This window comes from Acanthaster planci, linkage group LG02, assembly GCF_054643075.1.
Source record: "Acanthaster planci isolate LZ-2023a linkage group LG02, COTS_SCS, whole genome shotgun sequence".
Taxonomy (NCBI): Eukaryota; Metazoa; Echinodermata; class Asteroidea; order Valvatida; family Acanthasteridae; genus Acanthaster; species Acanthaster planci.
In genome coordinates, this window is record NC_141778.1 from 29408402 (window position 1) to 29434101 (window position 25700).

General features: G+C 42.5%; 2 protein-coding genes across 3 annotated transcripts in view; one reads left to right on the plus strand and one right to left on the minus strand.

The window, feature by feature from the left end:
- trap1 (TNF receptor associated protein 1) overlaps window positions 1-25700 on the plus strand; it is a 27038-nt gene continuing 1338 nt past the window's right edge. Inside the window, exons 1-17 of one of the 2 annotated variants that reach the window (XM_022231097.2) lie at window positions 1-154; window positions 5811-5987; window positions 6605-6687; window positions 7772-7921; window positions 8623-8694; window positions 10244-10413; window positions 11402-11511; window positions 12191-12264; window positions 13358-13637; window positions 14385-14454; window positions 15118-15265; window positions 15958-16085; window positions 16919-17112; window positions 17312-17397; window positions 18000-18145; window positions 19113-19185; window positions 20270-21993. In XM_022231097.2, coding sequence (XP_022086789.1) covers window positions 16-154; window positions 5811-5987; window positions 6605-6687; window positions 7772-7921; window positions 8623-8694; window positions 10244-10413; window positions 11402-11511; window positions 12191-12264; window positions 13358-13637; window positions 14385-14454; window positions 15118-15265; window positions 15958-16085; window positions 16919-17112; window positions 17312-17397; window positions 18000-18145; window positions 19113-19185; window positions 20270-20371 — 2202 coding nt within the window. In that variant the 5' untranslated portion in view covers window positions 1-15 and the 3' untranslated portion in view covers window positions 20372-21993. Of the gene's footprint in view, window positions 155-5810; window positions 5988-6604; window positions 6688-7771; window positions 7922-8622; window positions 8695-10243; window positions 10414-11401; window positions 11512-12190; window positions 12265-13357; window positions 13638-14384; window positions 14455-15117; window positions 15266-15957; window positions 16086-16918; window positions 17113-17311; window positions 17398-17999; window positions 18146-19112; window positions 19186-20269; window positions 21994-25700 lie in introns of those variants that run through there. The other variant, XM_022231098.2, reaches the window with a different exon arrangement.
- fbxl3 (F-box and leucine rich repeat protein 3) overlaps window positions 22227-25700 on the minus strand; it is an 8731-nt gene continuing 5257 nt past the window's right edge. Inside the window, exon 5 of the mRNA XM_022231117.2 lies at window positions 22227-24633. Within this exon, the coding sequence (XP_022086809.2) occupies window positions 23966-24633 (668 nt within the window). The 3' untranslated portion in view covers window positions 22227-23965. The remainder of the gene's footprint in view (window positions 24634-25700) is intronic.

A 25700-nucleotide genomic window follows, 5' to 3' on the forward strand; every position in this document is an offset into this window, starting at 1 on the left:
CACGTTCAAGAAAAAATGGCGACATCCATGAGAAACGGCGTGAGTGCGGTCAAACGAGTAGGCCTAGTTCCTCTGCTTATTCGAGGCCAAACCAGACCTTTTCGGACTTCTTCCGTTCTTGTTAAAGATCATCTGTGTCATCCATGTATAAATGGTAATATTTTTGTTGTTTTAAGAATGCTTTGAAGCCTTCTCGATGCCAAATCTGTGACTTCCATCACCAGACGTGTCAGAGTCAGACTACATGTACATGTACTTTAGCGTACATGTACATGGGCCTACATGTAGATGTCCATTTCATTGCAATGCGCGTCCTCCTTTTCATAGCTCCCTGCACTGACCAAACTGTGGGATTCACTGGATTTCCAAAGATAATAGTTAGGTTCCCTCGTCCCGCACTTTTTTGGAGAAAATAGAAATTTCCTGCGCGGCCAACCAACTCTATCATGTCTACTGTTTTAAACATCCATTAAAATGAAAACTAAATACTGTCAGATATCCTGCAAGCTCTGTTCATGTCACGTCTGTTTGACTTTCAAGGCCTGTGGTGATTAATGGTTATTTATTACTATTTGCAACCAATGGTTGGATTGGGATACTTAAACCCTCCTATGCAAGTGTACAATGTATTTATGACATTGTTATTTCAGTCAAAAACAGTCAACTGATTGATTTTGACTGTTAAAAAGACTATGTTTACAAGAATTGGGTTGACTGTTGGTGACTGTTGTAGTACTAGTAAGTGAGTGTGTACATGGTGTGACTGGCTGTGATAGGGCTGCTGGGAGTGTCCAGTGTCTATTGATTGTTTTTGATCAGATTGAGTACTGTCTGTAGTTGCTGAGTGGCTGGTACTGATTGATACAGAAAGCCAACTCCTTCACAACCTTGCTTTCAAAATCACGCCCTTGGTCGGAGTGAAGACGTTGGGACAATCCCACCGTAACAACAAAAAGTCCATCTTGGTAGTGACTGATCACTTTACTAGATATACCCAGGCATTTCCCACAAAAGATCAAATGGCTCGCACTGTAGCTAAGGTCTAATGGGAGAACTTCTTTGTTCACTACGGATTGTCCCAACGTCTTCACTCCGACCAAGGGCATGATTTTGAAAGCAAGGTTGTGGAGGATGTATAACTGTGACCCTCATTGATTGGGTAGAGTGTTTCAAGGATGGATAAGCAGGTAAGTGTGTGGAAGTGATTGATATAAACAGTACCCCCATCTTGGCTGTGTACATGTATGCTGTGGACTTAACTTTGCACTGTATGCTGCATATAAAATGGCATGTTCCACTACTTAAAGGGGAATGTTCAAAATGCTTTGTAACATTACAGGTAGAGAACCAATTATAATAACAATAATGAATTTTTGTGAGTTACAGCTTCTCACATGATATTATATAATGCCAAACGTTAAGAAAAGGAACAGAAGGTATATAAGGAGACGCAACATCCCTATAGTTCACCCTTTGCTCAAGAGCAGTTTCAGTGTACACGAAAGAAAAGAAAAATGGTTTATCGAGAGGCTCAGAGCTTGCAGGAAGATCTGAGGGAAGAGGAGCTGCCGATCTTTACCAGATCCATGGCTAAGAAAAGAAAGCCAGTGGACGGAGCTTCAGATATGGAGCTAGCAACAGCAAAGAAGAAGAGAGAGAGAGGAGAATAAGGAGGGAGAGGCATCAGCTTTGATTGAATCAGGGTCTGAAGGAGATCTGATGTCCTCTATGCGAGAGGACTGGGATGAAGAAGATGACGAAGACGAAGATGAATGTTTCTGTGCCGAGAGTACAGTAGATTCTTCATCAGGGCTGGAATTCAAGTCTGGAGAATTATCAACAGAACCCGATGATGAAGAAGAGGCACCCAGGAGAACTCGTGGAAGAAGACAGAAGCGAGTTTACCCAGGATCTGTTGATGACCCAAATAAACCCACTCTCCATAAGCCACCGCTGTACAGGCAAGACAAATACGGTTGGACCAGGGACCTCCTCAAGTTCCATATTCACCGGTTCAGGGGCAAGGAGTTTGGCCCAACATTTTAACGGCCAGAAGACGATAATCCACTGACCTACCTCTTGCAATTTTTTTCTGGAGAAGATGTTCAAGAAAAGTGCCAGGTGGACCAACATCAACGGGGGTTCAAACCCCCGCTTCATCAAGGCAACAACAAAAGAAGAAATCAAGGCTTGGGTGGGCATCCGAATCATCCAGGGAGTTCACAGTAACAGCAACCCCGAGGATGACTGGTCTACCAGTGAGTCAGTGGTCAACCTCAAAATTGCCAGTACCGTGACCAAGGCAAGATTCGACTTGCTTTCGGAAGTCCTCTGCTGCACAAATCCAACAAAGAGCCCACACAAGATGAAGCGGAAGGCAGAAAGGTTCATGTATAAAAAGGCTCATCCTCTGTATCTGTTGGAGCTCATCTGGGACACAGCGAAGGAGCACTGCATCAACATCTTTGCCCCCATGATAGAGTTGACCCTTGATGAGACCATGGTGAAATAAAAGGGCACCGAGGCAAGCGTGAAGCGCTTCTTCTTGCCCCTAAAGCCATGCAAGATGGGGTTTAAAATCTACGCAGTCTGCGAATCCCGTTCTGGCTACCTCCTCAACATGATCGTTCATCCAGAGGAGAAGACGAAGATGTTGAACATCTCCCTCAAGGTGATGGAACCGTTCTTTGGGATGTACCATCAACTGTTCTTTGACCGGCTCTACACTTCAGTCTCCCTTGCCTCATTACTTCGGGAAAATAAAACGTACCTCTACAGAGCCATCGAAAGATCTTCCTGAGGGCTCCCCACCGAGTTCAGCATGAACCCAGAGGTCAACCCCACCGGCCACCAGGACATGACCCAAATGAGCAAGGCACCTTGAGGAACCATCTATGCCCGCCATAAGGACAAGGTGACGATGGTCCTGTGGCGTGACACAAAAATTACGTCATTTCTCTCCATACATGTATGCCACCAGGGCTATCCCAAGAAGAACACCAACTTCCTCATGAGGAGTACCAAGGAGAAAGATGAGAAGAAGGCCTCCAAGAAGCCTGTGAAAGCTCCTCCCCATGCCATAGACTACACCCAGTTTATGGGTGGGGTCGACAAAGGCGACCAGCTTTGTACCTGCCACACCTGCAGCCGGCAGTCCATGGCATGGTGGAAGAAAATTCTCTACTTCCTTCTCGATGTGGCCAGATGTGCTGCAAGATGAATTTGGAGAAAGACGGGACCACAGCCATCCCCATCACCCACCGCGTCTTCACAGTGGAGATTTAGAGAGAGGCTAATTGCAGGCTTTGCTGAAGGCTCCATCAGGCATCACCAGCAAGCTAACCTCCCACTTGTACTACACATCAATGGTCCCCTCCACCAGTGCATCCTCATGCCCGTCGAGGCTGCCAAGATGTGTGTGCAGTGCCGTCAGCAGGGGCGCAAGACACCAAAGGGGCATCCTGTCACACCACGTTCCGGCTGTGCCTCCTGTAACTTTCACCCGTGCAGAGGAAGATGCTTTGTTGAGTTTCATTCTGCAGAATAAAACCTCAAGGATATAAAAGTCTACCAGAAAAGAAAACAAGAGAAACAAATGGAATAAAAAGAAACAGAGAAAAGTTGTAAATAAAGGAAAACAGAGAAAAGAGGGGGGAAAAGTGAAAGATCCCAAAAAGTATGTATGTTTTTGAAAAAAGGAACAAAAAAAAAGGCTGTGAGGATTGTTAACCCCTTTGCGACAGATGATGGTGAGAGCCGCCATAAAAATTGAGATCCTCAGCCCACTTTTAAGTTATTATTCTCAGCCCACGCTCGAGCGAACACCGTGAAAGAAGGCAGACCCTGGCTCTTGTATGGTGATTGGCCTTTGTGTGTAGCCCAGAAATGAAAAGACTAAATTTGCATCATTATCACCAGCTTCACAATAGTCCCCACTTTGAAAAGAGGCAACGGGAGTAGAGCCGCATACCACCGAACAATCAGCCTTTTCACTGTGTAATTCACAGCGTGCAGAGCACGCAGGGCCACAAACCGAGAATTTGCGGTTTAGCAGGTGGTCTTCGTGGCCAAGTGAGGCTGGACTTCTCAGTCGGCTTTCAGAAAAAACTTCCATCGTCAAGGGGGTAACCAATACGGCTTTTATAAAGTCTGGGTAAAATCTGAGCCTAAAACAAACAAAAACATGTCATTATACAAAAACAAAGTAGAACATTACAAGTTGGAAATGAAGCCCCAGTCATGCCAGTAGTAACTCTAAACACATATTTCCCACACAAAACCTTGTGACTGTCTAATGTGACTGTTATATCAATCAAAACCAGTCGACTGAATTTGACTGGTCAAACTGCCTGCCATAAATGTAATTTCACTGTTTTTGACTGGCATGTACATGTATATTAACCCTAACAGTCCTCAGTCCTCCAACAGGTGAAGGATTGAGGACTGTTGGGGTTAAGTATACATGTAGCCACTTGGATTGGATTGATATTTTGACTGTTTTTGAGGGTTACAGCAAAAGGAGGGATAATACAGTCTAAAAACACCATTTGAAAATACAATATTTCAATACTCAAGCCTGACATGTACATTGTACACTTGGTGAAATTTTTGCTCTCTGAAATAGTCTTGCCAACTTTTTCTTTAAGAGGTCAGACAAACTGTAGCTAGACTTTATGCTCATAGTGTGTACTTCAAGTAAGAATACTCAGAGACATTTATTATGGTTCCAAATATTAATATTTCTGGAAAATCATTTTGTGAAAATTTACATTTACCCCGTTATTGCTGATCAGAAACACTTCAGAAAGTGGCCCACTGCGACTACGTTATGTGATAAAAATTACATAAAGTGGAGCTACATGTAAATATAAGTGTTGGAGTATATTTACGTAAAATTTTGACTTTTTTGTAAATGTAAATTTGTATGAATCATGTACATGTATGTCCCTGGGCATTGTTATTTGATGCATACGCCATGTACATTAAGTAGAGACCCAGCTTGTCCGTCCTCGTGAAAAGACGAGTTGGTAGGAATGAGTTAAGTGGTGAAATTTGAGGAAGACTGTTTTGTTCTACCAGGTGTACAATGTACATGTATGTCAACTTTTTGCCTCAACTGCATGTGTACATGGGTAATTCTAGAAATCAGGTGTCCATTTTTTTTCGTGTCCCTGTCACATCTGACGTATGATTTTATAAGTTCAGAAAACATTTTCTGATTTCCAAGAGGGATGAACTAATGCAAACTACCTGCCAAACAAATACTACTAGTTTGAAATCCATTCCGGTCATGCTTCTGTGTCAAATAACAAAGGTCAGATGCAACAGGGATACCAAAATGTCACACTTTTGGACCCTTAATTTCTGGAATTTCCCACATGTATGTACATGTATGTACAAAAAAAATCTTTGTTAACTTTGATATCTTGTCACCTGTTAGCACCCATACTCCCTGTCAGTACTGTGACATACATGTAGGTACATGAACCTACAGGTTCAGGAAGGTGTATTTTCATTTTCAAATGTCAAAGGCTTAGAAGAATCCATAAGCCAGTGTAAAAAATGGGAAATATATTGTTGCACCATGTCTAACAAAAATCATCTGATTTCAATTATGATTGAAAATGGCGATTTAAATGTCCATGTGATGGGCCATGGAGTAGGTCATTGGTTTAAGGATTGATTGTAATGTTCTCCCCCCCCATAAAAAATGGTTCTACTTCCCATTTCATGTTATCAGAAAGCAGAGTTGGTACCATAGGTAGGAACTTTTTTTCTCCTTTTTTCAACCAATTCTGTTGACATTACAGTCCTCTCAGGTCAAGGATTGGCATTCAGGCATCTTGGCGTTCCTTCTCAAACCTTCTCATCCAACCCCCAACGATGGCTGAGCACCTCCCATAGGTTGTGCAGCGAGACGTCCGACCAACCTGCCGAAGAGGCCGAGCAGCTGCACAGCATTATTCAAGATTCAGAAACGGTCACTGGTGTGTGAACATCATTGATGAAGCTTGCTTAGTGATGTATTCCACTTATACAGTGCCTGCATGTAATATACATGTACATACATGTACATGTAAAATGTACATTTCATTCCACGTCAGCAGATTGTATTCGCAAGGAAGCCATTTTTATCATGTTCCCTGAATCAATCTTATTCAATTTAATTTGTCAAATGGGTGGCGCCAGACTATTTCCGCTTCCTTGCCTTACTTTCAGTATTTTTCAATATTACTTAAAATAGAAATTTAGATATAATAAATCATTCAATAAAATCATTAAATCATTTATCATTGTAAATGAAATTAATCTGTGATGAAATATTTTCATCACTTTCATACCTTTGGTTTTTTTTAGGTCCCCAATTCGCTTTCATTTCAGTGTGGCAGACTTGTCAATATGGTCAACTGAAAATGTTTTTCCATGCAACCTACTCAAATTTAAAGCAATAATTTGTATGATGATTGGCATGCACGAGGAACCTCCTAAATTTGTCATAAAATCATCTTCACTCTCAACTTTAGAAAAATGAACATTTAACCTGGCTTTCAATTTCGACATGGCCAACCCATGAATCTGTTACACATCTCCTTGTTTGCTACAGGGACGCCAGAGAATCATGAGTTTCAAGCCGAGACGAGGATGTTGCTGGATATTGTGGCCAAGTCGCTGTATTCGGAGAATGAGGTAGGAATATTGTCATTGTCGCTGAACAGTGGTGGCTGCAGCAGCATGAAAAAATGCTTAGGACATGCTGGACGTAGACTGTTCACTAGTTTGTGGAACCTCCCTATGTCCATAACAAGGTCGTGTCCGAATCACTTGGCTACGGCCGGAATTTACACACGACTTCATGGGAACTGGCTGCGGCCACTGCCATTGACTCATGCGCAATTTCCAGCCTTAGCCAAGTGATTTGGACCCAGTCTAAGCCTTTTGCTAGTTTAATTTGAATAAAATCTGGTACACTGAACTACCTGATTGCACATAATCATAACAATTTAAATTCCCCAGACTAAAGATACTGTTGCTATACCTCTGGTAATTTCGAGCAAGCTTTTGCATCGACCTCCATCTCTGGAATGGACTGGTTCCTTTGTGCCCTTCTTATCCATTGAGGACAGTGTATTGTTGCAAGGCATCTCTTACATGTATGCAACTAAGCAAAAACTTGCCCCAAATCATGAGGTATAGCAACATTGTCTTTAGTATGGAGAATTCAAATTAGTATGTTCGCGTGAATTTGAAGAATTCAGTGTGCCAGATTGTATTCAAATTTTATGCGCAAAAGTCTTATTCACATGTGTCCCGTTGGCAGTATACAAATATTCGAATATTTGATCAAGTATCAACTATTCAAATATTCAGAGGTGCAATACAGTGAAATGAGAGATGGAAAAGAGAGCAAAAAGGAACAAGCCAATCAATATGCACTCATCAAGCTTGAGTTGCAGCGGATATTATCAAATGTTAATACACGGTCACACAGGGTAACTGTCTAGACATCGGTTCATACTTCGCACAAAACTAAAACTGAACGTATATTTGTGAGGGCAGATCAGAATATTTGCGCTGCAAATTCGTAAAAGTTGAACACATTTCAACTTGAGCAGATTTTTAGTGATATCAAAATCCCTTTGCTTTCGTATTCGCCAGATGTGTGAACCGACCTAGGTATTTACGTGTGTGAACGGCATTTGTTAATGAAGAGAAACATGTCTGTTTATGGAAATGAACCTTAAAGTTGGAAGAACCTCTGATCTCACTGCAGGTTTTCATCCGGGAGCTTATATCCAATGCCAGCGACGCCCTGGAGAAGCTGCGCTACCTATCATTAACCTCTGGGTCAGGGGTCAGCGGGGACCTGCCCTTGGAGATCCACATAGCAACCAATCAGGAAGCTGGAACTTTCACAATTCAGGTGAGAAAGTTCAGTTGGAACTGACGTTTGAGTTATTTTGCAACAGGTTTTTGCTGCAGTTTTTAGCAAGTGTAACTAGATGCAGTCAGCAGATTTCTTACATTCACGTGTTTAAGAGACTAATTAAAACGTATGACATTTTTCACCGTTCTTGTAACTTTTTGAAGTACACCGCTGTTTCGTTTGTCAGTCTTTGTTTCCCAGTCAAAGGGCCCTTCAGGTCAAGTTGTTAGAATTGTTTGAAGATCTTCTTTCGCTGTTTTATTCATCAGTGGTCAAACTGGCATGTGACTAAAATTGTTCATGTTTCAGCCCATAGTGCAGAGAGAAAAAAAAGGAACTTCAGCTGGAAGGGTTAAGTTGCAATGTCTTGCTGACAAAAAATAGCGCAAACAATGCAATTAGAACAAAAAATTGGTTTGAAGAGAAAGTCAAAAGGGGTGTCCAAATATTTGTGTAGCATTGTGCCACATATTTTGCATCAAATGCGCTTCCGTGTTAATGTTTAAATTGTTGCCTTGTTCCTTTTACTTGCAAACACGCCGACAGCGGGTTTTGCAATAAATTCAGTCGCTGTCCTCTTGTGCCAAATGTCCATCAGAAGACAGCAGCGAAGCAGTCGTGTGTGTTGTTATTTGTGAGTTTCTTGCCCGTCGTGTAATGCTCCAATTTATCCCAGTTTTGTGTCTGTCGCATTGCAGGACACTGGCGTTGGGATGACTTTACAAGAAATGATCGACAATCTGGGTACTATAGCGAGATCGGGCTCCAAGGTAAGGCATTTTTCTCACATCTCAAAGCCCCAGGTCTAACTTACGCTTAGAACGGTGTACAATGGAATTCCATGCGGTCCAAAAATACTGCCTGCGGTTTCCTGTCGGACTGCTTACTTTGAGAGCTGACAAACCACGTGATAGGGCCGTGAGCCATGCTGTTTTGATACCTGAGACAAGATGCCTTGTGAGACAGTGCGTCCTGGCCAATCATCGGTCTCGTTCTGTGTTACATCACATGGTTGTACATATCCCCATTGCGCCTTTGATACTTCCGTTTGGGGCGCTTTTATTGTGGAGGTTTGGTAACTGGCAAACCAAGCTGGTTTTTGCCTTGTCTTTAAATTTCACATATTGCACTGTGTAGCACGGTTCATCACCACGACTGGTTGCTTCTCATGTGCAAATGAGCAATCATTGGCATGTCCGTGTACGTGTACCACTTTTTTATAAACGCTATCTGCTTTTGAAACCACTTCACGCCAAATGGCACAGAAAAACCCCACGTGTAAAAATGAAGGGATTTCCTGTGTCATTACATGAGGACATTGAACGTTCTGGCAAATCCCTATGCAGTAAAGCATGACAACCGTACTTGTCCCCATGCTCAAGAGATTCCCATGTAGTTTGTACGCACATGCGGGGTATGAGGTTGAGTGTGTATGGAGCTTTGGAGAGACCATGGTCCATGATGTTGTCTTCGAGTTTGAAAAAAGTGCATATGGGGTGAGAAAGGTTGCACAATATTTGAACAGTTACCAGGCTAGAGAGGTCACTTATGAAGTCTAATGCTGTTACGGGCTGTGGCTGTGGTTTCTTGTCGTTTAACAAAGTCAGTGTTTACAGCTGAAATTAATACAAGAATCAGGGAGAAGATGGTTGTGTTTATGACACTAATCCTCAAGGAGCATTTCCAGGCGAAGTATTGGTTTTTGCCAAGGGGATGATTCAAAATGTCAAGGGACAGTTCAAATAGAATCGGATCGAATCAAACTTTATTGCTACATATTCATAAAAAGTACAAATAGTAGAAATGACTTGACTGCTCACTAAGTAAAAACCTAAAATACATATATCTTAAATATTCACAAAAAGTACAATTACAGTCGATTTTTGATTAAATTAGGGTAAGATTTAAAAAAACACCAAAAACACAAACTATGTATATATTTGAAATTTATTTAAAATTCCCATATACAGTAGGTACCTGACTGCAGTGTTATAAAATGAGCGGTTTGATCTCTTAGTGCATCTCAAATTGATCTTTATTTACACCTCATCATTTGCAAGAGCTCATTGGCCGGATGAGACTCGTCTGCAGTAATAGAGTAAGCACGTGCCAATGTTCGCTGTTAATAAATTGCTGTTTCTAGTTAGGAAAACCATGTGTATACATGTATGTTTAGACATCATCAGGCATGAAGTGATGAAGAAATGAAATAAGTCGTCAAACGATGCTAGTCTTAGTCTCGTCATTGTCATGCTGTGTTTTACAGTCTCGGTCTTACGTCATTCGGTTCTGTGTCTTGTCTTCTGTGTGTCCCCGCAGGCATTTCTGGAGGAGTTGCAGAAGGACGGTCAGACAGGGTCGACCGGTGGCAGCATCGTGGGTCAGTTCGGGGTGGGTTTCTACTCGGCGTTCATGGTAGGGGACCACGTGGATGTCTACTCTAAGTCCCACCAGCCAGACTCCAAGGCTTACCGCTGGTCATCCGACGGGTAAGCCAGGAATGTAGCTGCCTGTCAAATAAAGCGCCCTCGCCGGGGTGTGCACAGGACCTAATAGAGCTGTGGTCATTGTTGTAATATTCTATAATTGATTATTTATCAAATCTTCAAATGTTCATGTCTCAGAGGTGAAATGAATAATAAGGAAAACATTCATTTATGTGGCCGATCCAGAATTGCATTCTTAACCCTAACCGCCAAGCATATTGTTTGGCTTACAGTACTCAGTACTACAAAATACTAAGTAATAGTCTAAGCCTGAAGGACCTAGCGCTACAGATTACTACTTCTGGCTAGGTTACTTCCATTGTTACTTGTACAGAGAACAATAAAGCCATGCATTCATAATGCCACAGCACTGTATGGTATATTGTCTTTTCTATTGTATCTTATGGCTTCAGAGAACAATGCGGTCATGTCCTCTTACAAGGGAAAGCACTGATTACTACATTTTACTATAAGTAGTAATTTGTAGTATTATGTAGGGTTAGGGTTAGAGTATTTCAGTGCGTTATAAGTAAAGCTTAGGCATGTGTTCAACATCAGTGTCTTAATACATGTATGCCAAACACTGGGACCAAATGTTCCATTTCTTCCAAATTTCCTTTTTTTCCTTTTGTACAAGTGTGTATATTTCCACTTTTCTAGGGATTCATGACAATCGAATATTCAAAAGGTATCATTTGACCGTGTTATTTTCAGCTGTGAAGTGCCTTCCAAATGAGCCGTTACAGTGTTTCAGCTAGCTATCAATAACTCACCGTCCTAGCATTGTCAGCAGGTCAGAGAGTATGCCAGCCATTTCAGTGGGCACCCAGTGGGCCATTAGAGTTACATTCGATCAATAGTTTCTCATTCGGTGCTATTTAACCTGTCTTTACCAGACTGCACAGGGCCCTCTGTAGTGCATGCTCAGGGACCATTAGAGTTACTTGCTTATCAATGATTTCCCAGGCTGCATTTTCTCCATCTCTGCCAGGACTGGGAACTATGACATCGTTGAAGCGGACGGGGTCCAACTGGGCACCAAGATCGTCATCCATCTCAAGAAGGACTGCTGGAGATTTGCTATGGAGGCAGATGTCAAAGGTCAGGAGTCATCTGAGTTTTATCAAGTCCGGGCATCACAAAACTGGAATTGGTATCCCAAAAGTGGGACATTACTTCATGAGATATCACAGTGTGGTCACAGACATGAATTTTCTCACACAGATGTATATCGTGCCTTAACTTGAAATACTGATAATCCATATGTAGAATAAATTTAAAAGAAAAACGAACCAAAAAAAAAAAATAACATCCACAAATACGTCAACATTTAAATATAAAGCATAGCAATGAAGACGTTTGTGACTTGCTCTGAAAAAAAGAGTCATAAGTCACCAGAGCCACTTTTGAGTTTAAAGGCCTTCAAATGAATCTTGCTTAAATGTAAAAGCAAAAGGAATCCTCGAGGCGTATAAAACCAGAGCAAAATTTCCTCTTTCCTATACAGTCTCAAACTGAGAAGTGGTTGTGGCGACTTGTGACACATTTTCACAGAGCGCATCACATTTTCTGGCTGTGAAATGTTTGAAAGAAGTATTTCTTTCAATCAGGCATTTAAAAAAAATGACCTGTGGCTGCCGATAATGGGAAGCCATTTTACGTTTCCTCCAAAGTGGAAAAATTGTCAAAGCATTTTATCCTGGAATTCACTCTTGAACAATATGATACTAAGAAGTTTTCTGGTTCCAAACTGAATCAAGCTTTTCCTTTTTCTTCGCAGAAATCATCAGTAAACATAGCACGTTTGTGGGCATGCCGATCTTTCTGAATGGCAAGCTGATGAACACCACACAGGTGGGTCGTGATGGCATTTAACACCATGGTCACGTTCAGAAAAGAAATAGTTTCTGGTCCATGCTGTTGGGAAGAAAGGGATTAGGAGGCCGTTTTTTGCAGATGATGGTAGAAATGCCAACAGAGCTGACAGATTTTTTTCCATTTTATTTAGTCGACTCATTTTCCATGTCAACATGTAAATTGTTTCCAATAGCAGTTACCATGGTTACACTACTCAAAAATGTTTTCAATGACAAACTCCTGACAAATTTGGTGATGAAAGAAACTTACATATGCATATAACTGTAACTTAGAACCCCCAAGAGTTTCAGCTCTTTGGAATGGAACTCATCATGTTTGGATGAATGGCAATAACAAACACAGCATGATTTATTACTGTGCCTTATTAACATTACAATATACTTCAAATTCCATTTATACTCCAGAAATACTTGCTGTTAGTGCTGTTGCATGGCGTCAGTGTAGGTACAAAATCATGTGACAAATTTGATCAAACAGACTTTAAACTTCAAATTCTGTGTTGTAACATTTTGCCAGTGTTGTAGTTGAGACCACTTAAGACCTTCACAAGACCACACGAGATCACCACAAGACCTCCAGTCTGAATTCAAGTCACAAGCTATTCAAATGAACTGCAACCAAATCATTCCTTTGTCACTGTTCAACCAATACTTGTGTCTGGTCTTGTCCATCTTCTTGTGTCTGGTCTTGTGCATGGTCTTGTGTCTGGTCATGTATCTGGTCTTGTGACTGGTCTCGTGTCCGGTCTTGTGTCTGGTCTTGTGATGGTCTTGTGACTGATCTTGTGACTAGTCTTGTGTCTGGTCTTGTGACCGGTCTTGTGTCCAGTCTTGTGTCTGGTCTTGTGCATGGTCTTGTGACTGGTCTTGTGACTGGTCTCGTGACTGGTCTCGTGTCCGGTCTTGTGTCTGGTCTTTTGATGGTCTTGTGACTGGTCTTGTGTCTGGTCTTGTGATGGTCTTGTGCATGGTCTTATGCACAGTCTTGTGCACGGTCTTGTGCATGGCCTTGTGTTTGGTCTTGTGAAGGTCTCGACTTCAACACTACATTTTGTGCTGTATACATGAAGGCCTTGTGGACAAAGGAGCCGCGCGAAGTGTCCGACCAGCAGCATGAAGAGTTCTACCAGTTCCTGACCCACAATTCCTACGACAAGCCACGCTACACGCTGCACTACAAGACTGATGCACCGCTCAACATTCGCAGCCTGTTCTACGTCCCCAGCAGGCCCCCTGCCATGTGGGAGCTCAGTCAGGACCACTCGGGGGGTGTGGCTCTGTACAGTAGGCGGGTGCTTATCCAGCAGAAGGCAGACAAGATACTGCCCAAGTGGTTCCGATTTATTCAAGGTGGGTCACGTCCTGGTCTTGTAACCAAGGCTACAAAAGTGTGTTCCCTCTTTCAGTTTGTGGATTTATATTACTTTTGTCTATGGGTCTACAGGGAATGAGGCAAACATGGCTGCATCATGGTAAAGGTCTCTAGACCAAACCGCCCTGAGCCGAAGTGCACCCTCACTGACGAAAAAAGACTCAGTTTTTTAACTGGGTTCTAGCGCGCGTTCAAAGTGCACGCGAAGACCACACATTCTAGACTGAAATCATTGCGCGTACTCATCGTGCTCCACGTCAAATGCACATAAACTTACACACCTATGCGATGCGTGAGTCCCAAAGAACTGTCAGTTTCATTTAAAAACACGCCCTCTTTTGTTCCTGCTCGGAGCAGTGCAGTGGCACCGTACTCGCACGCACATCCTTCCGACGAGCAAGGCATTTGGCAAATCACGATGCCCTATTGGTCGAAGAGGCATGCAATGTGACAGTTGTGCCACCGCGGTAATGCCTTCCAATTACAGTCGTCTAGTTACGCTCTATAGAACTACCACGACCCTGTTGAGATGTTTCATGGTCAGTTATATGACCCTTAATTTTACATTCTGATCAGAGCAATGCAGAAGATGTATAAATTCAGAAGTTTTCTTCATGACATGTTAACAGGAGCGCAGCACAAGAACTGTACGCTCACTTGCATGACTTGTGATGCAAGATTTGGGGTCATAATTTTTTGTCTCTGCTCTTTTTTTGGTAAATTAGGTGTTGTAGACAGCGAGGACATCCCACTAAACCTGAGCCGAGAGCTACTGCAAGATAGCGCCCTCATCAGGTCAGTAATGTCCATAGAGCTACATGTGCGCACGTAGCCCATTGCTTCCAAATTGGTTCCGTCTTATTACATTACATTTCGACGAACATATGTATGAATTTACTACAGTGGTGGGGGCCGGGTGACATCAACACTGTCAGAGAGCTCTAAGGCAGTGTCCCATATGAGTCTCAAGTGTGGTGCACAGGGCTGTGTGTAAACTTTAATTGGCTATGGCTTGGTGTTTTACACAGAAAGTCTATGGCCAGTGGCTATGGCTGCTCGCAATATGCTGATGTCATGAGCATATACATGTATGTATATGTGAAAGCAGTGTGGGCACCAGTTAATGATATGAGAGTTTAAGTGACTTTTAGCTGATGCATGGATGATTTACAAGCAATGAGGGTCATACATCTTGAAAATGAGGGTCATGTGCTCTTAGATGCAGTGGTCACATGATCATTCTGGGCCAATGGAAAGACAGTTTTCAGGATGGTGATGTGACAACATTTTACATGTATTTGACCTTTGTATCCAACCAAACACCATTTACTTCATTGGCATGTTAAAATCAATACTCTTCGATTGAAATCCATCCTGGGTGTGGCAAGATACGCCAACATCTGCAGCGTTTCAAACTGAAAGCATCTGGATTGTGGGATACCTGTATGTAATGTCCAGGAAGTTGAGGATGGTGATCACAAGTCGTCTTGTGCGCTTCCTGCTGGACCAACGCAAGAAGGATCCCAAGACATACGAGCAATTCTTCACGGAATACGGGACGTTTCTACGGGAGGGTATCATCTCATCTAGTGAACAGGCTGAAAAGGTTTGTACGTTTGCATGTCATGAATATGCATGCATTGTTATCCATTCAGTGTCAAGACACAAAACCGGGGTTCTAGATCTTCCCAACTTTGTAAGTCAAGTAAGTCAAGTTGGGACACAAAACAGAATTTGGTGTGAAGTAGTTGAGTGGTTATACTTTGGCTTTGCGTCGGGCTGTTGTAATGCCATTCTCAGCAGAGGAAAACTTTAGTCGCATTTTATTTTCAATGCTTTGCACACTTGATGAAATACTTGTTTGACTTTGGACTTTCTTGTTAGTGCTTGCTACAGTTGAACCTCATTAATGACAGGTCCTCGGGACTTGGCAAATTACCTTGTATTATCAGGAATGAAACCAATGAAAATCAAAGGACTGGGACCTAAAAATTCTCTTGCTACAAGCAGAAGCTTGTATTAACAGTGCTCTTATTAACGAGGTTCGACTGTATCTGTTTATGAAGATATCAGGGAAGAATGCAAGAGCACACCAACTTGTGTTTTGGTTTGTTCGCACTATCAAATCACCAATAGTGAAATGCATTTCAGTTCAAGTGGGTATCCCTGCAAAGATTCAGTGACGTCACATTCGCTTTGCTTTCACCCATGCATTCGCCTGAAGTGCGAAATGGCCTTTACAGGTCCATTTTGGAAAAAAAAGCAAGCCAAACTAAAGTATATTTTGTTTCTGTGCAGGAGGAGATAGGCAAACTCCTCTGCTTCGAGACTTCGGCCCAGTCAGCTGGAAGCCTAACCAGCCTGCAGGACTACGCATCTCGCATGAAGGCCGGCCAGCGCAATATATACTACATATGTGCTCCGAGGTAGGCGGCAGAAGTAGTGACGTGACCAAATGGCTGAGCTTTAGTTTGTGTTTCAGAGGAGTAACATGTGGGTTTTAAAGTAGCTGCTCTCGTGAACCGATTGTCTGGACATACGTACATGTACTGTACATTTATACTTCACAGGCGTGATGATAATTGCTTGTTTTGTTACAGTATAACTGATGTCACAGTCCAGTCCTTGTAGACTTTTGTGACCATCCCAAAACCAGGCTGAAGCAGGTAACCTTACAACGCTAAAATAGAGGAACTTCCACTCTTCAGATATTCATGGGAGTTTTACGGCTATCATTACCTGTAAGAGGCTTACTGCAGAGAGAGTTTCGATTTAAAATGGATCACTTTTTAAAGTGTGCCAAAAGACTGAAGTAGAGTGATTGCCAAATATCAAAAATACTGACTTCAGCCTGGTTTGGGGATGATGGGTCAAATTTTATTGGCTTGTTTTCTGAGCTTTAAGCTGATGTCTTTATAGTCGGATACCTCCGAAAGGGAAATAGATCACTCTGGTACATTTTGCCGGACTACCTTTTCGGCCTTATTTGCAGTACTTTTCACACATCTGTCAAAACTGTATCGTGTATTAGTGTTGCCCACGCAGAGTATGAAAAGGCCTCCCCTTTTTAGTGTGTTGAAGACACGTATTTTGTGTCAAAAGCTGTGGCAAAGTTAGTCTGAACTTTCTCCAAAATTTGGCTTTCTGTACAAAATGGAGGCCAGTATTTGTAAAAACAAAAGAAAAGTCCGCCTTGCAGTGTTCTCACAATATTTTAATATTGCCATTTCTCAATCAACTTCGGTGCTGGTATATATAGCCGGGAGTTGGCCGAGTCATCGCCGTACTTTGAGGCCTTCCAGCGTCAAGGCCATGAGGTTTTATTCTGCTACGCGGAGTACGATGAGCTGACCATGCTGCAGCTGCGGGAATTTGACCGCAAGCTGCTGACCTCGGTGGAGAGCGAGATGGCCGTGCAGAACGCTGGCGCGGAGACCAGCGACACGGAGACAGGTAATCAATCAAATGATTATTTTGTCAGGTTTAATTCAGTGGACAAATCAATTTGTGAGTTGTCAGGGCGTTCACCTTTTTTGAAAATATTTTTTTACTACCGACAATACTGTCAAAAGCTACTACATACGTGAAAGTGATGTGTTGTCAAGAGTGCCTAAACTTGGCTTCGTTTTCATTTGCTCATGATGTCTTTTAGTCGAAGGCAGCCTGACGGAGGAGGAATCGGACTCTCTCATCACCTACATGAAAGATGTCTTAGGCACCAAGGTGGCTAATGTCAAGGTGGGTTCCTGCAGGCACTCGTAATGCAGAAATTCCACAGAAGATGGTATTGAATGCCAGTTCCCATGACATCTCTGTATGCTCAAGTGCAAATCCTGAATCGAGTTTTTTTTTGGGGGGGCAAGATTTTCATTCTTTTATGGGGGCGTGCTAAAAGATTTTGACCTTTTTGCATGTATCAATTTTGGCCCTTTTGAGGGGTGAAGTTACATGTAGGCACCTTTTACACACTTTTAAAAGGGAGAAAATGAATACACCAAAAAAATCACCTTTCTCATTGTTTTATTAAAGGAAAAAACAACTTGTGGCACATTTTTGGGGGAGGGGTCATGGCCCTGATAACGTCCCCCCCGGGATCCTCTCTTGTATCTATATGCCGTGTATCTTATCCCATATTGGGAATTGTAGTTTGCTCATGAATGGCTGTGCACGTGCATACTTTATGTAGCTCCCACTAGCTCTGTACTGGGTAATTGGTTGTATTTGACAGTAAATGTGGTTCCCACAAGGTACTCAAATACAGCACTGACTTAAATGGGTCGCACAGTTCCCGTGCTGACCGTGCATGTATGTGCACACCCATATGCCCTCTCTGCCCCCAGGTGACCCAACGTCTGGCCCAGCACCCTGCCATGGTGACGGTGGCCGAGATGGGGGCGGCGCGTCATTTCCTGCGCACCGCGCTGAAGAATCGCAGCGAGGAGGAGAAGCTGCAACTGCTCCAACCCACGCTGGAGCTCAACGGCAGGTAGATGAGAGAGTTTGGCTACAAAAGTCCATCTGTGTTTAAAGCTTTAACTTTACACAATGAAACATCTGAAGGGATATTACTCCCCGTGTAGGAGGGGATCTAGAAGGATGTTATTTCCAAGGATGGATTTGTGCCGGGGAGATGTTATTTAATTTTGGATTACTGCCCCGCCCGACGTGTATTTTAACACTGTATACTCAGTGTTTGCCCCTGAAAGCTTGTGAAAAAAAACCACAAGCTTACTCGGGTGGGACTCGAACCCACGACCTTCTGCTTAATAGTGCAGACGTCTTAACCACTCGACCACCGAGCTTGCCAGTTTTTCACAAGCCTTCGAGGGCAAGCACTGAGTATACAGTGTTATAATACATGTCGGTAGGGCAGAATGGAAAATTACTTCACATCTCCCTGGCGCAGCTGCATCCTTGGACATACATGTACATGTAGTTGTTTGCGGTACCCACTGCTACATCTGACTTAAACCAGCTAGCCGACACCAGCAAGCTCGGTGGTCGAATGGTTAAGACGTCTGCACTAGTAAGCAGGAGGTCTTGGGTTCGAGTCCCACCCAAGTACGCTTGTGGTTTTTTCACAAGCCTTCAGGGGCAAACACTGAATATACAGTGTTATAATACATGTCAGCAGGGCAAAAATACAAAATTAAAGAAGGATGTTGTATCGATGTACAAGCAATTTCAATGCCAAATCCTTAACTAAATGCTGATTGAAAACTGACTTCGTGTACCGGCATGTAGAGTTTTCCACTTTTATTGGCCTATTTCATTGGAAATGCTGTGAGCAGTACCTCACTGAGAATTTGTCTCAATTCTCTGATCTTTGGATTTAAAAAAAATGGTTCTTGTTGAAGCCAAATTGCTCTTATTCTAAAAAGGGAAGATTGTTTATACTGTTTTCTCCTTCGGTTTTGACGTTTTTATCATCAACATTTATGTCTGGTTTCTAGCCACCCCATTGTGCAGAAGCTGTTTGCCCTGAAGACCAGCGAGCCAGCCTTGGCCAGACTACTCAGTGAACAGGTGAGACATTTATACACCAAGAGGTCAAATGTTGTTTTTTCAAATGTTCAAATGGGATGATTTAGGCATCATGGCAACCTCAGAAAAAAAAAATTTCCTTCACCCGATAACCTCCATATCATTCAGAAGCTACTGGCATATTTGAAAGATTTTGATGGATTAAGGAAGATAGAGTACAACTAGGTTTCCTTATAATATATGCAGCTTGATGCCTCTTGTAGGTTGAGGTGCAAGTGTTTGCTTGTACACACATATCGCAGATGAAAAGATCAGATACAGCAAGAGATGAATTTTATTATTGGTTTATTAAAAACCTGCTCATTGCAGCCCGATGGCTGAATTTAGAGACAGTTTACAAACATTAAAATATAAACAAACTGGTACAGACTGAAATAAAAAAATTAACAATGAGTAAAATTACAAATATGAACCACATACAAAATTTATCCATAAAATACAGAATAAAAGAGGTCAGCTAAAATATTACATATAAGACAAGGACACAGCAAATGCACAAAAAACTAAACACACAAATCCAACTAAACATTGATGCCTTTTGAGAGAAATCACAAGTAAAAAAAAGACACAAAGGCCACATTTGTACACAAATGGGCACTATCCATTCCACTGCTATCACAAGACCTCGCTTGGAGTTTATTTGAAATGAAATCCCTAAACATTTTGGAAAACCCCAATCTGTGATGAGACAGTGTTTAAAGGTGGTCATGCCTATCGTTGTGCAGCCATTGCACGATTTGGCTACCGTAGATGCTGGAGTTAGCTTCATCAAGTGCAGGGCCCACACACAGACAGAAACTACTATCGTGTGCCTTTGGGTCGTTCTATAAATTTTGAGTCATTTTTTTCATGACCTCTGCCACATTTGATTTTTGAAAAAATAGGACGCTTTCTCTAATTTCCAAGGTTAATAAGTAATGCAAACATAGGATGAAGCTAATTTTAACATTTCCACATCACTACAAATTACAAATCACTACAGATGTCACATGGACAGGAAAATGTCACACACTATTTGACCCCCCCCCCACCAATTTATAGAATAACACGATTGTGTTTAATTCAGGTGTACGACAACGCCATGATTGCAGCCGGATTGGTGGATGACCCTCGACCGATGCTGGGCCGCCTAACTGCATTCATGGAAAAAACGCTGGAAAAATACTAAAAAAAAAAAAAGGGACGGCTGTGACTTCCTCCTCTCTGTGCCAGTGGGCCGGCATATCCCAGACAGTATACTTTCGTTTTTAACTATTAAAGTTTGGTCTCAGAAATGTAGACCATTTCGGTGGTGATGCAAGTCTGTAGTTACATCAGTGCATGCGTCATTCGTTGGCCATGGGGACGTTGGCACAGACCACTGGGGAGATTATAAGTATTTGCCAAGTTTTTGATGCATTTTTATAACAAACTGAATGTATAAAACATTTGAGGGACTGAATTCCTGACAGACTGTGGCATATGAGCTGGGATTGTTTTTGTGTCTGGTACATACGGTCGCACCGTGGCCCGTATAACTCTGTCCAAAGGTCCAGATGGGAAAAGTAGAGGGGCGGGTTTCCTGGTTTCACCAGAATTAGGCTCAGCCCGCTGCACCAGGAATGATAACAGACGAATTTTGATGAAGTCAAAATCTCAACTTTTTTTTTTTTAATTGGTCAGCCAGTAGTAATTTCAATAGCCAACGTGGCCAATAGCCAGTTCTATAGTGTGCCTCCCTAAAGGGCAACATCTGATCAATAGTGGACATGAGGCGAGCAATCCCATATGACTTCAGATCCCTACTCAAATAAAGAGCCAAAAAAGGGAGCCAGCAGAAGAGCTTACCCAAAAAAAATAAGGCTTTTAAAATTTTAGTGAGGGATTTGTTTGGGATTTTTGGCTTTGTTTCGTCTTTTGGAAGCATCTGCCTGGTTTGTACACCACATGAGATGGTGGGTCCGGGGGGAGGTCCCTCTGTGGTTAGAAATTCAAGAAAATACCTTACGTCACAAAGCAAGCAGTGACGTCCTTACTGTTTGAGGACTTTACTTCACTGAGAAACGGTCTATTTTTGGTTGTTTATTCCAAAATCCCCATCTCCAAGAAATACCAGTTTCGTAATGGTAAAAAGCACGTGGGATGGAAAGACTCAACGTGACCGATTAAACTTAATCCATTTCTGCTCCGTTCAAACATGATGGAGCCTCTTTTGAAGTGATGAATATTCTATCGACGTCCCCGAACTCTTAAGGCTGTCCATATTGAACTTTTTTTTTTCCACGTGCAGCTTGCTCACGAAGAAGATTTGGAGGCTTACCAGAAAGTCCTTCCTCAATCCCCTCCCCCATCCTTCGAAGACGCAGATGTTTCCGTGCGCATCTGTGTAAATTGAAAGCTGACCATCAAAAAATCAAGTGACAGAAATCCTCTACAACCCATCGTAGCACTAGAAAGCACTTTACACAAAGTTTCAGACTTTCATAGCACATGGCATTCAAAATGTTCTTTTGATTTTTATTAAGCAACTTTCAACAATCCAGACGCACATGGTATGTACAAGGGCTGTCATTTCAGCATTCAATTTCTGAAGTGCATATTTCAACACTATTTACATTGTAGAAAGGCACGTACGAATGTGCTGTGCTGTACTGTAGGGATTTTTGAAAAACTACTTTGTGATCGGGGAAGTTCATTAAGAAAGGGATTCCTTTGTATTGCTTCAATTTTTGTATTTGCTTCTGTAGTCATTTGTTGCTGATCCTTCAACAGCATGTGTCCTGAATAAAGGGGAAAAGGGATGCCCGAAAACACACATGAGAATTTATCATTTTTTTGTGTGTTCATAAAAAGTGTTTTTTTGGGGGGTAAGAAATTTTGAAAAATTCAAATAGCCTTCCTTAAGGTGAAAAATTTTAACAGCCTTTCGGAGGGATGAGGCTATACATTTTGGGGCTTTCTACACACTTTTGGTAAGAGGGGAACTGAATTGAACAAAGGGTTGCCCTTCCCCATTTAAAAAGAAAAAAAATCTCTTTTTTGGGGGGGAGGGGTGGAACACAGCACTCTTCCTCCACCCCCAAGCAAATGCTAAAGTTTTGTTGACATTCTCTTTCATAAACAAAGATCTTACTTTTTGGAAGACTAGGCAGAATAATGAAAAAAAAAAAGGATTCCATATATCCACATGGGCATCATGGACTCGGTAGGCCTGTGAGGAAGATACATATGGGTCAACGAAGTACCGAATATTGGAACTATTTCGATTCAAATGTTTGTTGATGCAATACAATATTGACAAAAAGGGCAGGGATCAAACTTAGTACCAGCTTGCTGCCTTGAAGCGTAATTAAAAAAGAATTTCCTACTTTTGTGTTGTAAACTAATGTGCAAACTAATGCATAACGACTGTGATGACTATGCTCTAAATGACTGTCTACAGGTTTGGCTGATAAAATAGCACCTAACCAAATATTCAATTACATTTCAGGTCGAATATTTGTGTGAGTAGTTTTTTGATGCGACTCGGACTTTTTTAATACACGTTCATGCAAACCGCAGTACATCCCCAAACCTTTACGGACCTTTTCTCACGGGGAATTATTGAGAATATTCTCGGAATGAAATCACATCTTTGTTCTTGTTTCATGCATACATGCATTTGGTCATCCCACCTGATACTTGAGAATCCAAAAAAGAAAGGATTCAAATCAACAACTACAAAACTTCCTTTGTGCAGGATACATGTGTATGTATGTTGATTTCAAATCCACGCTCACTGTATTTAGAGGAAGTGAGATCTTCAAATATGAGTACAATTACACAATATTTCTTCTTTAAATGGCAAGGGTGTTAATGTTCAGGGTTTTTTTATAGTACATATGCGTCTGTTGGAGACTGCCTTGAATATTTGAAGTTCGTACATATACAAAGGACATGTACACGCAGACACTTGTCCGAAGGAGACGGTCTAGCAGACTACAGTATAACATTAAATGATAAAAACAAAGGTAAAAATGAACTCTGTCATCTATACCCAGCAAGAAATGAGACCGAGGGGTACCCCCCAACATGTCCAATCCCTATACACATTCCAGACTATTGTTACTTAACACATCCCCCCCAAGATGTCTGAAAGGAATTCCCCAGATTCCTGCGAGACAATGACCAACACAAAGCAGGGGGGTTCTCTCCGTCTCATACCTTGCTGCATATGCTGTCATCTGCATTTATAAATCTGAACAAAATGTGTAAAACTAGGATCCACGTGAAGACTCTGAATACAGCATATTCTGCATGCATAATATACGTCTAGTCATGCATCTACACTGACAACAGCTGGACTAGGCACTGATCTGGGGGGGAATGGGTTGGCAGTTGGGGGTTGGGGATTGGGGGTTGGGCTTGTACGTTATTGCATGTTTTCATGATAAAAATATAGTGGTTTTCTTTTGTGTGTTTGCTATTTGCTCTAATCAGACATGCACGTAAAAAGAAATCTGAAGCCCCCCTCTTCCCCGGGAAAATGCCTTTATCCCTTCCCTTGGGACTTTCCAGTCCATCGCACTAGCAACAAGGTCTGTTGTTTTGTGTACATTTCCAGGGGCACTTCAACAGAATCCTTGATTTCATTACCAAAAATAAATAATAACTTTTATAATGCATAATGATGTTAAAATATTTTTTAAAAATTTAATTTCGCCATTTCATGTTACACTGAATTCTTGCAAAAATGTGTACTGCAAAAAATAGTCAGTTGCACTTGGAATAAGCTGGTTATTGTTCATTCTGGCCATGTGGGAAAGGTTTCCGCACTCCACGGTCTTTGCAGGTAGTGTGAGACTTCCCGGGTCATCCTTTCCTCGTCGCATTCCTCATCCGGCAGCAGCATGTCCTCGAAGATGTTGAGCGTGGTCAGGCGGGGCCCACAGAGCTTGGCCAGGCACACCAGCCCTGCACAGCTGACAAGGGCGCCACTGAGCTGCACCTCTTGTAGCTGAAGGCAGCGCTCCCCGATCTCGGCCAGCGGCCCGTCGATGGGCTCGTCTGTCCCGGTGTTGGCCAGCAGCAGGGTCCTGAGTCGCGGGCAGTGCCGCGCCACCCGGCACAGGACCAGCCGCGGGATGAAGCAGCCGAAGTGCAGCAGGGTCGCCGGCAGTCGGTGGCGAAAAAAGTGGTCGTAGCTCTCCTCTTCGAGTTTGAGGAAGTGCAAAGCGAAGGCAACGTCTGGGGAGTGCTGGGACAGGGAGTCCCAGCCGACGTGGCTGATGACCTGCCAAGGGACCGGCTCACTCCCATCTCCACTGTCTGGCTCAACCACCCGGATACTTATGTCTTTCATCGGTACATGGGCTGGTGTCGATACAGCCTGGAGAAGGGCATCACTCACCTGGTGATAGTCCATGGTCAACTCGCACAGATGTAAACAACTGCCAAGAACGCTGGTGATCCCTGCAAACATTGAGTGGAAAGTTTAGTTCATGGTTTTTCTTAGCTGAGTATCAGGACGCAGATTTCATACCAAGAAGCTGCATCACTGCAATTTTGTACTGACCGAGATGATAGATATATGTATATCAATGTGTCATTGACATCGCTACCTTCTAGGTACATGTAACAATACCGCACATCTTGAACGAGTTACTGACTGAGTGGTTCAATAAACTCACAGGGAAGACCTTTATGCTTGCATGAAAACCCAAATTCTGAATGTGCTGAGCAGTTGTGCGAACTTTAGAGCATGTTTGAAATCCAAATGACCTGTGTGCCCCCCCCCACTGGTTTCTCTTTCCGCTTTTATGTTGTACTGGCCTATTTGAGGTGTGGCAGACACAATAGGGGGAGCTATTTGGCTTGTAAAACCTGTGTGTTTACTCCAAATTCAATGTTGTATTTGAGTCCATCAAATGTCTTTTCACAAGTCCTTTCACAAGTCCTGTCACAAGTCCACTCGTCCTGTCACAAGTCTGGTCACCATGGTCACAATTCCTTCACAACTCCAGTCATAAGCAACAGGGTGAACGATGACAAAAGAATGCTTTGGGCACAGCTCCTGTGAATAGCTTGTGAATTGGCCTAAAGACTGAATGCTTTGTGATGGACTCGAATACAACACAGTCCAAAGTTACCCACTTCAAACAACACACTCCTATATCGTGTCCATACTTCAACAAGGTCAAATAGTCTGTCTTTATATTTCACGGGAGACATCCGTGATGATACTCTACCAAACATTAAGATATTCATCGAACAGTCCCTTTCGCTCTCGGAGCTTAGCTCATTCATTATAATTCTAATCAAGCAGCCAAAACCCTTTGTATGGTCGCATCGTCTTGGAATGTGACTTGAGAGCAACCCAAATATGAAACATGGCAGAAAATGAGCATGTACAAAAGGTAGTCACAGGAGCAGACTCACATATGTTCGTGAGGCAGGCTGTCACACAATAAAACAGGCAGGGGCTGGGTGCAAACATCGCTACCGAAAGGCTGCTATATACATGTACCAATTATATTTGT